Source organism: Aptenodytes patagonicus, chromosome 6 (assembly GCF_965638725.1).
Source record: "Aptenodytes patagonicus chromosome 6, bAptPat1.pri.cur, whole genome shotgun sequence".
NCBI classification, from domain to species: Eukaryota; Metazoa; Chordata; class Aves; order Sphenisciformes; family Spheniscidae; genus Aptenodytes; species Aptenodytes patagonicus.
The window spans coordinates 37,265,701-37,279,364 of NC_134954.1; the positions used below are offsets into that span (position 1 = coordinate 37,265,701).

At 38.6% G+C, this 13,664-nt stretch overlaps 1 protein-coding gene across 6 annotated transcripts in view; it reads left to right on the forward strand.

Moving 5' to 3' along the window:
- Nucleotides 1-13,664, forward strand: part of KANSL1L (KAT8 regulatory NSL complex subunit 1 like) — a 66,693-nt gene that overhangs the window by 42,380 nt on the left and 10,649 nt on the right. For all 6 annotated transcript variants that reach the window (XR_012995654.1, XM_076342121.1, XM_076342118.1 and 3 more), the window contains 5 exons: nucleotides 4,337-4,499; nucleotides 8,683-8,793; nucleotides 9,214-9,351; nucleotides 11,792-11,916; nucleotides 13,328-13,452. Coding sequence is in view for 5 of the 6 variants with exons in the window: in XM_076342121.1 (XP_076198236.1) it covers nucleotides 4,337-4,499; nucleotides 8,683-8,793; nucleotides 9,214-9,351; nucleotides 11,792-11,916; nucleotides 13,328-13,452 (662 nt within the window). In the remaining variant the exon portion in view is untranslated. The remainder of the gene's footprint in view (nucleotides 1-4,336; nucleotides 4,500-8,682; nucleotides 8,794-9,213; nucleotides 9,352-11,791; nucleotides 11,917-13,327; nucleotides 13,453-13,664) is intronic.

Here is a 13,664-nt window from a genome sequence, read left to right on the forward strand (position 1 = left end):
GAAGTCCTGCTTAGGGAACTCCTAATGTTTAGCTTGTGAAATAAGATGTTTCATTGAACTATATGTTCTTCCAGAAGGGCATAGCTCTGCTCAGAGCAGATTGTTGTGTATAGAAGAGGGAGGCCATGGGGAAGTGGGCTGGCCTTTAAGGCAGATGCTAAAGCACAGAAGCAAGCAGGTAACATGGTGCTCTGCTCGTTTGAGCTGTACATAGCGCTTCTGGAGGATTAAGAGTTATCAGTGTGTTTGGTGTTCAAAGAGGAGGCATCAGCAACCCACATGGTGGTTCTCTTGGATCCCACAATTCAGTCTCTGCAATTTAGTTGGCTACTCATTTACTGAAGAACAGCTTTTAATATTGAGGGGGATATCTCTTCTTTGATATTGCTGAAAAGTTCCGAGTGCGTGTGTGTGTAGGGAGAATAAATGCTTTTTCCTTGCCTTTTTGGGGCTTATAAGAGTAATCAGAAGCAGACATGACAGGTATTCAGCAGAGTGTATCTGAGCTAACTTAATTAACTTACTGGATTCATACACATTGGTGTAATTGAACTGTGGCTCTCTGTACTGTTACACTTAGGCATGTTTCCAAAAATGGTAGGAATTTTAGTGATCAGTAGCTGAAGCCATGAAGCGAGTATTCACATCAGAATTTTTAACTGGGAGCACAAAACATTTTTCTTTTCAATTATGGCACGCTTCATAGACTCAAAACTTTTTTTCTCTGCAGAAGGATGGTTGGCCGGTACTGTTCAGCCTTCTCACCCTTCTAAACAGAGGCAGGAGCCAGTCATGCTTTGTCTAATGCATCAATTTATCACAAGCAAGTGCAAGAATTGTTTTGAATATCAAAATAAATTGCTTACTAGACTTTCTGTGACCCAGTAAAACAGAACTGAGGAGAAAAAAATTCCAAGAAGATTAAAATTCATAATACTCTAGAAAATTAGATTCTGTTGGTGACACCATTTCTTATGAAGTTTAAAACAGAGCTGCTATTTTAGTTGAAGATTTAAAGCTTGCACACTTCTGATTTCCTCTTAAATACAGTGTATTTTCTTTTCCTTAATTGAATCAATTTAATGTAATGTTATTCTTCATATCTACTTAAGCTCAGGAAGCATGAGGTTTTGTATTTCAGTAATAAAGAAAAATGTTCCAGGAGATGTATGAGGTATAGTATAGCAGGGGGAAGATTGATAAGACTTTAGTAATCTCTCTTGCTTTCTGAAGGGTTGGCATTGTAGTCAGGCTTGCTGTAGAGGCCTCTCTTCTAACAGCTGTATGCCTTGGTTTTCATGAAACCACTTGTCATTGCTGTGGCTGAATGGTTTTATTTGTGGGGTCATGTCCAGATGACTTTTGGTGGATTTTTTTGTTGTTGTGTTACAAAATCAATAATTAACTGCTGGAAAAGCCAGTTGAGTTGTAGACTCTGTTCTGTACTGAATTGGAAGGGGGGAGAGCTTAGTTTTCCAATAAACAGTTCTTCAGTTTTGTTTCGGTAAGGTTGAAGCACTTTCTTTGAGCAACGCGCTTTCATTCCAGAATGAAGGGCTTCAGAAATTTTTTCATCAAGAGTTGATTAAATCGACATTCCTGACAAACATCATGATTTCACTAATTCAGCATTTTCCAGTGAAAAACTATTCCATCAGAAATTTAAACCAGATCTAGTAGCTAGGAACACAGACACCGCCAGATTTTTTTTAGCTTTTTTCTAGTAGCTTCACAAGCATTTAAATAAAATTACTCCTGCTTCTATGTAAGTCCTTATTTTCTTTTGAATTACAAACTGACTTAATGAAAGATTTAATTATTTAGGTGTTGATGCCAGAGCATTCAAGGAAATAACGCACAAATTCAGGCATAAAGCTTTGTAACTCCCACCACGGACAAGATGAGGAAAAGAATTTGGCATTTACCAATGTTGGCAATTGGATTTTAATACTGTTTCAAAATAGATCGAGATTGTGGAGGTTATTTGACCATGTATGCATGTTTTTGAGCAGGCTTAGCTTTAAGCTGTATTCTATATGTGTTTGGGGCTAAAGTGAATTAAAGCAAGAAAAAGTGAGTCAGCACTAAAGGACTGGGTGTCTGTATGTGTTGGTCTTATCTATATATTTTCTAAGTAATTTTACTGATTAGTGTTTGGGGATTTCTTTTTAAACAATGAGAGATTTCTCGTTTACTGTAATATGGATTCATTTCTGTAAAAAAAAAAAAATGCAAGCAGAGCGGGTACAGTGGCAGCTTAAATAGTGGAGATTCAGGAAATTAGTTCATTTCTAAAAAACAAATATCAAGAGGAAATGCACTTTTGTGCATTTTTGAAAAGCAAGCCCTTATTGCATCAAAGGTAGAGCAACTACCTAAAAGCTCTTTAAGCTTTAGTTTAATGGTCCATATAATGGGAAACATTAAATTTGCTTTAGCATTTATCCCTCTAGTGTTTCCAAACACAGGTCCCAGTTCTGCCAACACTTCATGGATGTTTAAAGTTTAACTGATGAAGAGTCCCATATATCTGTCACAGGAAAATAACAGAATATTGATTTGGAGGAGCCCTGGGCTAGAAAAGAATTCTTTCCAAATTAAGTTGAAAGTACTTCTGCATACACCTGTGTATGGAGATCAAGGTGGATTTAAGACTGTTAATGTTTTCCTGGGAAAAAAAAAATGTGAAATACAACAGCGCCCACCACCACTACCACAGGGTCTCCTCTGCTCCAGCATCATAACATGCTTACTTGATTTTAATAGTTCCGGCAATACAATACCAGCATAGGGAATTTGTCAATTGAGAAGAAGGGAAGAGATGGAAAGCAGAACTTTTTAATGGGGTATTTTCTGCCTTAGCGTGGATTGTGAATACTGATGCCACCTGACAGAAGAACTGATTTCAGTAAGTCGAGGGGGATTTTATGTGGTGGACATAATTACTGCATCACTAACAGATGAGTGACACTGCTAGAATACAGCCTGGAATATTTCAGACAGGAGGAAACAGCAGAAAGAGATTTCTTGGGTTCAGAAAGTAGAAGTACTAAAAATACAAGTAATGTTCCTTTGATCATCTTGCCTCTGATGCAACTGCTAGATGGTTTCCTTTCATTCCATAAAAAGTCATAAGAAAATCAAGACGACCGCTGTTATATTCATTCTTACAGGTTTTTTTATGTTGAAATCCTTTTCCAGGAGATGATAAATGTGGCAGTTTGCACAGCGTTAGGCTGAGAACCTCAAATTACCCCAGTGCCCCCCTTCCCTCCCTTACTTTAGAGGATTCTGCAGCATTTGGCAGAGTATCAAAAACCAATGAAAGCCCTTAAAAATGTCAGTACCTTTGGGGTTGCTAGTGCTAGTATCTAGTAAGGCTGAAAGTGATATAAACAGCACTATTTCCCTGCAGTGTTTTTGTAGCTTATTCTGAAGCACAGACTACTGTTGACTGTTGCCCCGTAGTATCGCATCATGTTCAATTCTTTCCTTCTGTCTTTCAGAGCTCAGTATATTGCCTGCACTCCTGCTGCTTATTCCTGCCCATTTTCACCCTGCCTTTTGCCCTAGTGTCCTGCTACCTCACACCTACCAGTTCTGTGCGATCAATCATTTTACTTTCCATACTTTAACAAGCCTTGCAAATAAGCAGCTAAATTAATCTTTCTTCGCAGCTGTCCTCTTTCTAGTAATTCCTCTTACTACCTATTAATCAATCCTCAATGCATCCCTCTCCATATTTATTGTTTTGTATCTTCTTTCATTTGTGCTGCTTATCTGATATTAAATTATAACAAGGTAAGGACTTTGCCCGCTTGCTTTGTGTAAGTACATGGTGTGCTCAAAATGTTTAATATTGTGTCTTGCATTAAAATGTGTAAGCTCAAACTGTCTAGAAATACTGATACTAAGAATCTTACTAAGACTAAGGTGACAAATGGAGGGAGACCCCTGTATTTATTCTGGTGTTAGTTTTGTTTGTGCATCTATATCATGCCTATTGTGCTGGAATGGGATTTTAAGGGGTGTTTGTTTGTCATAGGATATATCAGAATAATGATTGGAAACAGTTACATTTTCTCTGGAAACTTTGACAACTGTTTCCTGGCCCTAATTGAAGGGTATTTTTGTATTCTTTGTATTGTGCACCATAGTCCATGATAAGTGGGCAAGTCATATTTAGACTATCTGAAGTTTGTAGGAATTTTTTTCCCCTTCTCATATTGAAGAGTGTCACTCAGAATTCCCCCCCTCCCCCCCCCCCCCCTCCTGGTCTAATTTGAAGGAATTGAGTAAAGGAGAAGTTAACCTTTGTTTCTGTGTATCCTCACAGACTTCGCCGTCTAGAGATGCCTCCTTTCCATATAAAACTCAGTTACCATGTATGGTGCCAGCCTCCGCTTTCAGCAGTAGTGAGTGCAGTGCAGAATCTAAAATACTAGATTATGTGCAAGAGCTGGACTCTTCCTTCCATCCGGTCTTATCATTCCCTTCAGGTAAGTAACTCAAATGCAGTGCCTCTAACAGAGGGTGGTTGTGCTTGTGAGAGCTGTAGAGTTTATGGACTAACTTTTCTTTTGAGTGATTTTTAGAACTTAGTTCTCTTAGAGAAAACCTCACACTGGCAAAATATGTGAGTTTAGACTAAATGAAAATCTTAACTTCATCCTGACATTTGAAAAATACACCTTCTAGATTTCCCATATCAGTAACGTGATTACAACCAAGAAAAACTGGTCAGGGGAACATTTTTGGTTAAGGTGGTTTTTGCGTGTTTCATGGTATGTCTAATTGAGTCAGCGTTAGTCCTTTAGACGATGCTTTTGCCAACACACTGCCAACACACTACCATACCTTGGTTGTGTTGTTTTCATGAGCAACTTTCAGTTCAGGCCCTTTGGACTAGGTCCGAAAAGCTTTATTTAGTTTTTCTAATTGTTTTTGTGGTAGTCAGCCTTTTTGGTGATCTTTGAAGTTTATGGTTTCTGTCATCTGATTCTTTAATCTTTTTGAACAATAATGCAGATGTTTTTTCTGACTCTTAATAGCCCTGAAACTAGTGCAGGTGCAACTTGACAGCACTTCGTGCTTCAAAATAGCATATTCGGTGCTGTTAACAGCCGAAGGGATTCGATACCAGCAGATACTACTGGATTTGGGTGTGGGGTTTTTTTTTTATTATTATTTTAGGAAAAACCTATTGTCAGGTAGTTGCTGACCAGTACAGGAATTCTGCTGTTCTGGGGGGCTGCTTTGCCACAAAATAATCCTGAACGTGAGGCTGGGACTTCCATGGAACTGCTTGAGTCTTTAATCAAACCCACTGCCTTCCCAGAATGACAGTGTATACACTCCAGCCTGGTATTAGGAAGTCAAGGATTAACGTAAGTCTTGGGTTTGGAGAACTTGTCACTGGCCAGTAGAGGAGACCCAAGTGTGGACATGGAATCCTGAGAAGGTCTCAAGTCTTGCAGGTTTACGAGGGTTTACATCCCATGTATGGGATAAAGAGGAGTTTATTTTGAGGAGCATATAGGGGGAAGAAAACACTCACTCCAGGAGTGCAACAGCAAACATCCCAGTCAGCAGGGACTCTCTGGAGAGGAGAGAAAAACACTTTTTAAATCTTTCTTCTTTACACACGCTCTCCATCACTTAACCTTGTGACTCTGACAGCCCAGCTGGACAGGAGCCAGGGGTGTTAGACGGTAGTTCCCAAATCCCTGCAGAGAGCTGTCCCCACACACTTCCTGGGTGACTGCCAGCTTGTGTCACTAATCAGATTGTTTCCTTGCTTCTGCTTCTATGCATGGTTCACTGTACCACAGGGTATATGTTTTGGGGTGGGTTTTTTAAGTGTTTCTTTAGAAGTCTGTTCAAAGATGGTCATATAAGGCCATGACCCTTCCATTTATTCCTATCTTACCTTGAAGAGAGACTAGGAAGTTTAACAAGAATATTGAAATATTCTTCCTTGAAAACAGACTAATCATCATGAAAAGAAAAAAATGAAAGGCTCTGATTGCATCATGGCTACTGTTGGTCACTTTGCCAGGATGGAGGAAGAAAAATATTATTTTAGCTTCATTCCGATACCAAAAACATCTCTCTTTTGAGGAATATTTATTCTCTTTCAAGCAGCCTTAGCCTTGCTAATAATAGTTGAGACAGGAGAAAAGTGCTAGACCTATGATCCTCCTGCTCAGATGCAGTCCTTGTTTTTGAGGGAGGCTAGTCTGTGCTTTGTGTACTTTGCTGTCTCTACCTCCTCATGAAGACCACTAGTCTATTTGTCATTTTCTTTCATATGAAAGAATAAAAGCATGCTAGAAATTTTCCAACTTGGTAAGGTAGCCTGATTCAGTTTCATGTTTTCTTTGCAGCTTCCTTAATTATCCCTTTCCAGAGGGATAACTTCTCTTAAAATACTACTTGTGGTGTGCCCACATCTTTTACCACTTTCTTCTGAATAAAAAAAAGTTTTTCAGCAGTGTAGAAGAAAAGGTTCTTGGTTTCATTTCCTCTGTTTTTTAAAAAATATTATTGCTATTTGTTCCATTTTGAAACTGGGAGTCTGATATTTCAGTGTGCGAGGAGGGATTCAAATTCAAGATTCAGATCTTGTTCTCTCTTGTACCTATTTTTTACTTTCAAAGGAGTATCATAATTTGCAAGCAACGTAGTAATGTAGTGCAGTGGGACTGGCTCACTAGTGTACAGGCTTCTGGAAGTATAATTGTCCTTATGGTTCTAAGTCTTGCCTTCAGAGTTTCCATATTACCAAGGGTCTTGACCAGAAGTATGTCAGTGGTTGCAGCATCCCTTGAGCATAAAAGCGCCTCTTTAAACTTGCACCCCGATAACTGCAAAATTGTAGTTTGCATCTAAGAAGTTTGGGTTTCTGGTATTTCTGTACGTAGCCTGCGGATAAACTGGAACAAACGCTCCTGCCCTTTTAATTAAGATACAGGAGCACATAAGAAAAAAAATCTGAGACATCCAGGTGATTCCCTAGGAAAAGAGCAGGAGAAATGTTTTGTTTATTTCTTTACTTAAATGTTGTGACTAATAAACCTTTCAGACCTACTTTATGTTTTGCTCAGTAGAATAGGAAACACAGCAAAAACCTTGGGGGGAAACAACCTTTTACAGGTTGCCTTTAGTCTTGTGAAAAAATATCTAGTTAGATCTGGATCAAATTGAAATAAATTATTCTTTTTAGTTAGCAAAATATGTTGAAAGTTTCTGTCCAGGCAAGTCCTGAAGGCACATGAGGCAATGAGGCCAAGGTTGTATGTAAATAAAAATAGTTTAATGCCCACCCTTTGGCCCTGCCCTCAGACCTCTTCTCATTCTGAACATAATAGTCGTCAAGCCTGCTTCTCATGTTGACGTATTTCTTTCTACTTAATTTCTCTTCTTTCTTGTAATGTTGTTTCCGGAAAGGCTTTTCAGACAGAGACCTATTTTTCTTAAGCCTTCCTGCCTTACAACAGTGGGTAAATTCCTTTACCACTTGAGATGTTTTGCAGACTAATTTCTTGGTTAGAACTCCCTCGGGAAATGAATTACATTGCCCTGCCGTAGCCTTTGCCAGAGAGAGAAAGAAGGAATGTACCTTGAAATTACCTCTAGGCTCCCAGCGGTAACAATTTCCAAAAGCATTAATTACCTGTACGCAAAAGGTTGAACTGAAGGCTTTTCAGATTACAGGAAAAGTGCACTGTGTGCTCTGCACCATGCAGAGTTTTGTGCAGGAGTTAGTCAAGAAGGGAAGACCCCAGTCTTACTCTCACTTGATACCCTCCAGAGTTTGTTTTTGTGAATAACAATTCTGGAGTAATTGCAGGTACAGACATAGTTTATTCCAGAGTAAGACAACCTCGCTCTTTCTTACTTTGACTTTGAACACCAAAAAAAGTGCGTTTAATCTACTAAGTGTGTGTGCCTGAACTGGGATTTGTTCAGGAGCATTCCTTAGGTTTGAGTTCTACCTTGATCTGAGTTGTCTTGTCAGCCCTTAGAAGCTCTTAGTGCTGGAGAGCTTGGAACCACTTAAGCTTACTGCCTTGGTCAGCACATATGGCAGTGTAGCTTCACAGCCAAAAATGGACTTATTTTTACCATGGCATAATTCTCACTTCCTGTTAATAGAAAGATAGGTACCTCGAGATCTTACCTCCAGGCAATTACTGGAGATTATCTAGTATACTACTTAGATAACTGATAGAAAAGACTACAGGTCTTTGCCTAGGGTGGAGGATAGCACTCGTACAATAACTATCTTGCTGAGAATTACCTTGCCTCAAATTTTCTTATTTAGTCATGCAAAAATCACTTCTTTGAAATGTCTGGCTGGGCTTTTTTGGGATATTGTCATCAAGTTTTCCTTTGGCTCTCACCAGTTTCAGGACGTGTTTTCCTATATTGTCTTCAGCTTGACTGTGTGAAGACACTGCTGCTATATAGACAAGCGATTGGTCCTCGCAGGAGTTACTCAGCACTGCTGCTCTTCATGAGTTGAAGGACTCAAGGCAGCAATATTGCTCGTAGATTATAATACATAGTGTTGTGTAATCGATTCCTAGACCTTTAGTGATAATGCATAATTCATTGGCTCATAGGTTGCCATCTTTCTGATATAGACTGCATTCCCTTTGGATTTCTTTTTTTTATTAGATATTCCTCTTCACATATACTTTGAAACATTATTAAGGAAGGATGACATCAAAGGAGAACCTGTTGATACCTCATCTTTAGGAGTGGAGTTTAAAGTATCTCCAGACAATGGTATGTAAAGCAAAACATTTTAATATTTGCAAGACCGTTTCTCATTCATTTGCCAGTACTTTCTGCCCTGGAGAGGTTCAATTTATAAACTTACCACAAAGCAGGTTATCAGAGAAGGCAACCAGCTAGGGCTTTACGTGGCAGAGGAATCTCTTCCCAGACCGCAGTGTCAGGTTCTCCTTTGTTGCACTGAAATGATCCAATCAGAGCCGCAGGAGGGCAGCAATGCAAGTGGGGGGGCGTTTGGACTGTGGGTTCTCTGCAGACACAGGTGCCTGACTGCAGTACTGTTTACTATTTGGATTCCTATCCAGAAGTCTGTTTTTTTCCATTATAAATAGTTCAGCAGTTGAGATTGCCTGTAAATTGCACCAATGGAAAATAAGTTTTCAACTCGATACATGCTTTTTCTGTTGTTAGACTATAATCAACATAACGTTTCTGTCAAACAATGGAGCAGTGGCTGTTTATCTAATTCCAAATCTCAGTCGGTGTCAGGAACATCTGACCAGCTGTCAGAAGGAAGAAAGAAAAGACATCTAAGTGAGACAGCAGTAGGTAAGAGAAAAATGGTATTGTTTAAGATGGCACTACTTCTTCAAAAATATGTATTGTATAAATTAGTTTGTTATCACTGGGCTTTGAGAATGAATTTTAAGTTGTCTCCAAAAAGGATACTATATGAAACTTTACAGGAGTGAAGAAATGGATTTATGACACCATGAAAATAATGTGCTATTTTAAAGCATAGTAATCTTTCTCTTTCTTCTTGAGTATGTATTACAAAATGAGACAAGCTTCTGTATTTTATTTTTGGAATACTCTTAAAGGAAACTGCTCAGCAGTCCAGCTGCGTTTTTCTCATACTGGGTGTCATTATTTTTAATGTGAAGGGGTTTTTTTAATAGTAGTCAGTTGAAACAAACTGAATTGCAAAGTTATCAGTCAAATCACGTGCCCAACCAAACATTTACTATTCCTGGCATCTTTGGTCAGCTATGTTTCATTTGTTGTATACTGTCATTTGTGGTTCTGGTTTCCTTCCAGACTGTTAAGAGGACTTGTGGGTAGCCAGTGCTTATTAGTGTTTTCACCCTTGTTATCTTTATATTTTAAGCCATTGAATCTGTACTTCAGTACTTGGTAAGTTAATAGAAAGTGCTCTGAAGGTTCTGTAGAATAATGTGATAATTTAGGGACAAAAAATTCAGCGTACCATTGTAAAGATAAATAGCATCTTACCTCTCCAGGCTATTAGAATGTAAAACCTAACAGAATCTGTTACAGGTTCATTTATGTGAACTTTTGGCAAACTTTTGGCAAAATTCCTCACAAGACAGTTGAAAAATAAATCACTGAGTAAGAGGACAAACTATACTAGTTTAAAATTTCCCCCAAGAAAGAATTAAAAGATATAAATGATCAGTTAACATTGTGGAAAAATACACTTCTGTTGCATATCCAGGTAAAACTGCTAGTGTAATCTTGCAATAGAGGTGGAGATACGGGAATTACTGCAGAGACAATTTAACAAAAAATCATGATCTATTTAAAAAAAAAAAAAAAAAAAACAAACAAAACCAAACCACAACCCCAAACCAAAAAACCCTATTGATTAGAAAGTTACAGAAGAGAGTAAAAGGTGGTTTTGGACATACTGAAAACTCTCATTTAGATGAAGTTTTTTTTCTCTGCATCATTCCCCTTGTGCGTTGCAGTCCTCTCCTTTGCTGTACGGTCTTCTCTTACACTCTGTGCCTGTCTCTGCCGGGGGTGCTGTGCCCTGTCCCCTCTCGCCATCAGTGATCCTTTTTTCCATGCCACCCGCTCCCCTAACCAGCCACTGGTCCCCAAAAGGTGGATGCTGACACAGTGTTTCTTGCAACCACTTTATTTCCCTAAGTGTCATGCACACTGAGATCAACAATTGGAGTTACTTGGAAGCACTAGTAAGAGAGAAAGCTTCTTGGTATGAACCTTTTGAAGTTAAAATTAGTCTTTTGCCAATAGTATTTAGTTCTTTGAGTTAATGGAAGAAAAAAGCAATCTTTTATTATGAGGGATCATAGTTTCCCAATGCCAGAAAACTGTTATGTGGTGTATTCATGAGCAGCAGCATAAGTTCTAGCTTATTAGTGCTATGGGTGTAGTACTACATATTTATTCCTAATTTGGGCTCTGTCTAGGAGAAATTATCCATGGGGAAGGTCAGCCTGATGAACAAGGCCAAAAATAAAAGCTGTGTGCCAGGGAGTTGCAGAGCTGCCTGGGAGATGAGAGTTCATGTCCTTGACCCAGCCTGTGCAATACAGTCTTTAGGATCAGTCTTACCTCTTTTTCCATGTTGAAATACACTGACTCTTTTTGTTAGTTGGTATATTAAATCTGAGTTCTCTTTTCTTACTGGAAATTAAGGTAGAAGGAAAGCAGAACACAGGTGGTTAAATTCCGAATCCCCCTAAATGCTGCTTACACTGGGACTGAATAAGAGTAAACAAGAATTACGATTTGTCTGGAGCAGTGGACCACATGGAGCTCTAGAAACTAATTTTATTTGTTACCCTTGCTGCCAGTTTTGTTTTATCATTTATCAAGGAAGAAGCCTTCAGTGAGTGCTTAATGAACTGGTACGTTAGTGAGATGCAGCCCAGCTAGGGAAGCGCTCTTAGGGAACACTGAGGAGCATTCCTCGAAGTCTGATTGCATTTGCTGTGTGTGTAGTCTATGGCAGCTTCTGAAAAAAGAAGCAGGATTTGCCCATATGAAGCTGGTTCCATGAGAAGAAATCCTTCATAGAAGGAGAGGGATGAGTTTTGTGGAACAACAATGACAGGATGAGTAACAAGTGTTTATTTAGATGGCTTTTTTTAGTATTCGTTAAATCGTAAGTGGTTAGCTGTGGGTTTCTAGAAATGACTTTACTATTACTGTATGGAAAAATATCTTTAGTCTAATAGACAACAGCCAGTATGCATTTTTTTATTATTTTTTGTGACAGGCGAACGTAACACTAGGTTTGAGACATTCTCCTTTCAACATGCAGAACCAGAATCCCATAGCAGTTTTGCTGCCGTGACCAATGTCAATGCGACATCTAGGCCCACTCACAGCACTTCATCACAGGTAAACCAAAAATGTATCACTGTCTTAACTGAAATATCAACAGAGTTGTGCAACTTAATAATCCAAAACACATGCCTTTTACATCTAATCTAGTGTTAAATTACAGTACAGAGCATTTTTACAGTGAATTAAGTGGATTACATTAAGTTATTCCAAAGTGAGTATGTGGTGTTCCTAAAACGGATACTTCCTTGTAAAAGAATTTTGCAGATCATATAACTGGAGTGTAAGTTTAGTTTATTGGTGTTGGGCCTTTCTTTTTTTTTTTTCCCAAATTTCATTAAATATACTGTGATTTATGTTCCCAGTTTTATACAAGGGCTCTTATGACCCTTTTTTCTTGGTGCAGCTACGTAACATGGCTTCACGGTGCAAATATAGTCACAGAATTTGTTAACTCTCAGCTTCACGATTTAAAACCTTTTGTGCAAAACTACAGGCAAAGTCTCTGGTATATAAATTTGCTGAGGAGCAGCACAGCTCTGGTTCAGTGAAGTCCCTGCAGAAACACACTTTGTTTTATTGGAATTTATTGAGAATTTCATAATAATATTCAGATTTCAGTCCCACGGTTCTGCTAAGCCTAGTGGTATACTGGTGCTCTGTAAGTCGTCATGTTTCAATCTGGTGATGACTCCTGGAGAGCTGAGTTTAAATCTGCGTCCTCAACAGTTTTGACAATGCACACTCCCTTTTTTCCCTTGCTTGAGCAGATCATTGTCAAAGAAAAACTAAATGAGCATTTTAGAATAGACTGCTTCCATCAACGTTCAGCTAAAAACTGAGATCTTGAAATATGGAATGTATCATGATTTAAAACTAAACTTTCTCCTGTAATCTAGGAACTTCAGTTTTTGACCCAGTAGGTTCCATGCACTAGTGGGCAGAGAATACCACCAGGAATCCTACTATGATCACGACAAAGAAATTCAGTTTGTCTTTTGCACATCTTTCAGAAAACCACTTTCCATGTAGGCTGTTCTTCACTGCTAAATGTAGCTTCATTCTTTTGGAATTCATAATTGTATCACACAAGAACCACTTGGGTTACAGGTTAGTAGATAAGATTATAGAAGGTCATCTTTGTAGACTGAACATTATGAAGAAGGCAGCATTAACTTCAAAGTTCTCATAAGTATTCAGAATTAACTGTAACTGAAATCAAGGAAGGGAAGCTCCCACCTGATTTCAGTAAGAGTTATGCCAGCAAGAACTAAATCTCAGAGATGAGATAGTTTTAAGATTTGTTGATTCCATTGGAGTGGAGGGAAGTCGGAAGTCATTAGGCCACTAGAAAATGTGTTCAAGTTACAAGACTTTCTCCTCATGCAGTTCTAATGTTTCTCAGCTAACATGTAGTTCGTATGATTTGAGCTGATGAATCTCCTCTTGTATTGATTATATTATACAGCATAACTCCAGGAGGAGATTGAGAAGCGAGAGCTCCTATGATATAGACAACATTGTTATTCCAATGTCACTGGTGGCACCATCAAAGTTGGAGAAACTACAGTACAAAGAAATCCTTACCCCAAGGTTTGTTCATGACCTCCTTAGTTGCAAAGAAGATACCAAAATGAACATGAGAACGTTAACTAAGAATATTGTTAACATGTAGTTAGATAATTTTATAATATTAAGATGATCTTTTCATGTGCTCGGGTGTTTTTTTTCTGTGCACTTCAATTTGTGTGACTGGAGTGGTGGGAAGACTGGACAGCTGATAGCACAAGGGAAATAGTCTGATA